Genomic DNA, 1,756 nt, shown 5'->3' with positions numbered 1-1,756 from the left:
CAGTTTAGTTTTAGAAAAAGTTGTACGGCACTTGCAGCACAATAAGGTCATATAAGTGCCGACAATTAGAAGTGTTACAAGAGAGTTGCAAACACAAACAAGGAGGAGAGATAAGGACGATAGATGTTTGATAGAAAAAAAGGAGCAAGCCACACCAGAGCACCCGCAACCACTCATTACGGCACTTGCAATACCATTAGGTCATATACGCAACAGTGATTAAAGGTGTTACAAGAGAGTAACAAACGTAAAAATAGAAGGACGAGATATAAGGAGGATAGACGTTTGATAAGAAAAAAGGAACAAATTACGCCAGAGCACCCGCCAACCAGCCACCAAAAAAAAAAAAAAAAGGATTGTAATGGTAGTACAGCCCCCTTCCCACCCCACCCTCAAGTTAAACACAATTCATATCACTTGAACTTTGTTAGGGTCAATCCGGGTTGAGTGGAATGCAAGGTTCCAGAAAACAGATGCAGACAATCCATGAAATAATTTACGCATGCGGGGATCGAATCTATTTCTCGAGCGTGCAATGAACCCCCCCCCCCCCCCAACCAAATCTAACACAGTTTAGACCATGTTAGATCAGGTATTTCTCATTTGCAGCAAAACTCAAAATAAACTATTTAGTTGTAGTAAACATTGGCACAGTATAAAAATGGCCGTTAACACCGGAGCAGGATGGGACTACTGTGCGAGCTAAAAATAGTGGTGCAACGTATTGTCAAATATTTCCTCAACTATAGAACGTAAAGTTTGCGGCGTTTGAACAACGACTCGTATCAATTTGTCTGAACAGATCAATTTGTTTTAAACACCTGTTAGCTGTAATCTGAAAAATTCCTTGATACACACTTATAAAAAATCCACACACGCAAGCAAATACGCAAACAAGCACGCACGCTTGCAAGCAAACAGACAGAAAAACAGACAGACAGACAGACAGACAGACAGACAGACAGACAGACAGACAGACAGACAGAGAGACAGACAGACAGACAGACAGACGGATGTTCAGTAATACATTTCTATTCTTGTGTGCGAAGAAGACTTGCATTGTAAGTGGTGTTTTGGGTACTCTCATCTTTTCTCTGTGAATAAAAAAAGGGAGTTGGACAAAAATAAAAACAATATTATATCAAGGGAGATTGTTCCAACCTTCAACACAGTGAGTGAGTCCTTTGTTCGCAGTTATGTACAACGGGAATTTGCCACATGAGTTCATGGCATTGGGGTCAAAGCCAGGGCATGCGTAAATCGCTTGCATGACCTCGAGGTGCCCACGTTGCGCCGCACGCGTGAAGGCCGTCTCATGATCCCATACAGCGTTGACATCTGCTCCCAACTTGACCAGCTCTATCGCCTCCCGATCCTTGTCATTCATGATAGCCTGGTGAAGGTCTTCAGTCAAGTCCATGCGGTGTTGTCGGATAATGCATCTGGTTAACTGAGAGGGGAAAGGGAGACCTAACAGACGATGGGAACAAGGCAAATATAGAAACCTAACTTGGAACCAGAACAGCTCAGGCATTTAGACTGAGAGTGGCAAGAGACAGAGTGTTTTACTGCAGAAAAGTAGGAGAAACAACGTCCAACTACTGGAAAAGTGAAGAAGAAGAAGAAGAAGAAGAAGAAGAAGAAGAAGAAAAGAAGAAGAAGAAGAAGAAGAAAAGAAGAAGAAGAAGAAGAAGAAGAAGAAGAAGAAGAAGAAGAAGAAGAAGAAGAAGAAGAAGAAGAAGAAGAAGAAGAAGAA

General features: G+C 42.0%; 1 protein-coding gene across 1 annotated transcript in view; it reads right to left on the bottom strand.

Annotated features, from left to right (window-relative positions):
• LOC101855204 overlaps positions 1 to 1,756 on the bottom strand; it is a 51,207-nt gene that overhangs the window by 45,899 nt on the left and 3,552 nt on the right. The window contains exon 2 of the mRNA XM_035971215.1: positions 1,162 to 1,450. Within this exon, the coding sequence (XP_035827108.1) occupies positions 1,162 to 1,450 (289 nt within the window). The remainder of the gene's footprint in view (positions 1 to 1,161; positions 1,451 to 1,756) is intronic.

The sequence above is a fragment of the Aplysia californica genome, unplaced genomic scaffold (genome assembly GCF_000002075.1).
Source record: "Aplysia californica isolate F4 #8 unplaced genomic scaffold, AplCal3.0 scaffold00398, whole genome shotgun sequence".
In the NCBI taxonomy this organism is placed as follows: domain Eukaryota; kingdom Metazoa; phylum Mollusca; class Gastropoda; order Aplysiida; family Aplysiidae; genus Aplysia; species Aplysia californica.
Note: the sequence above shows the minus strand (reverse complement) of the source record. Positions and strands in the feature narration are given on the sequence as shown.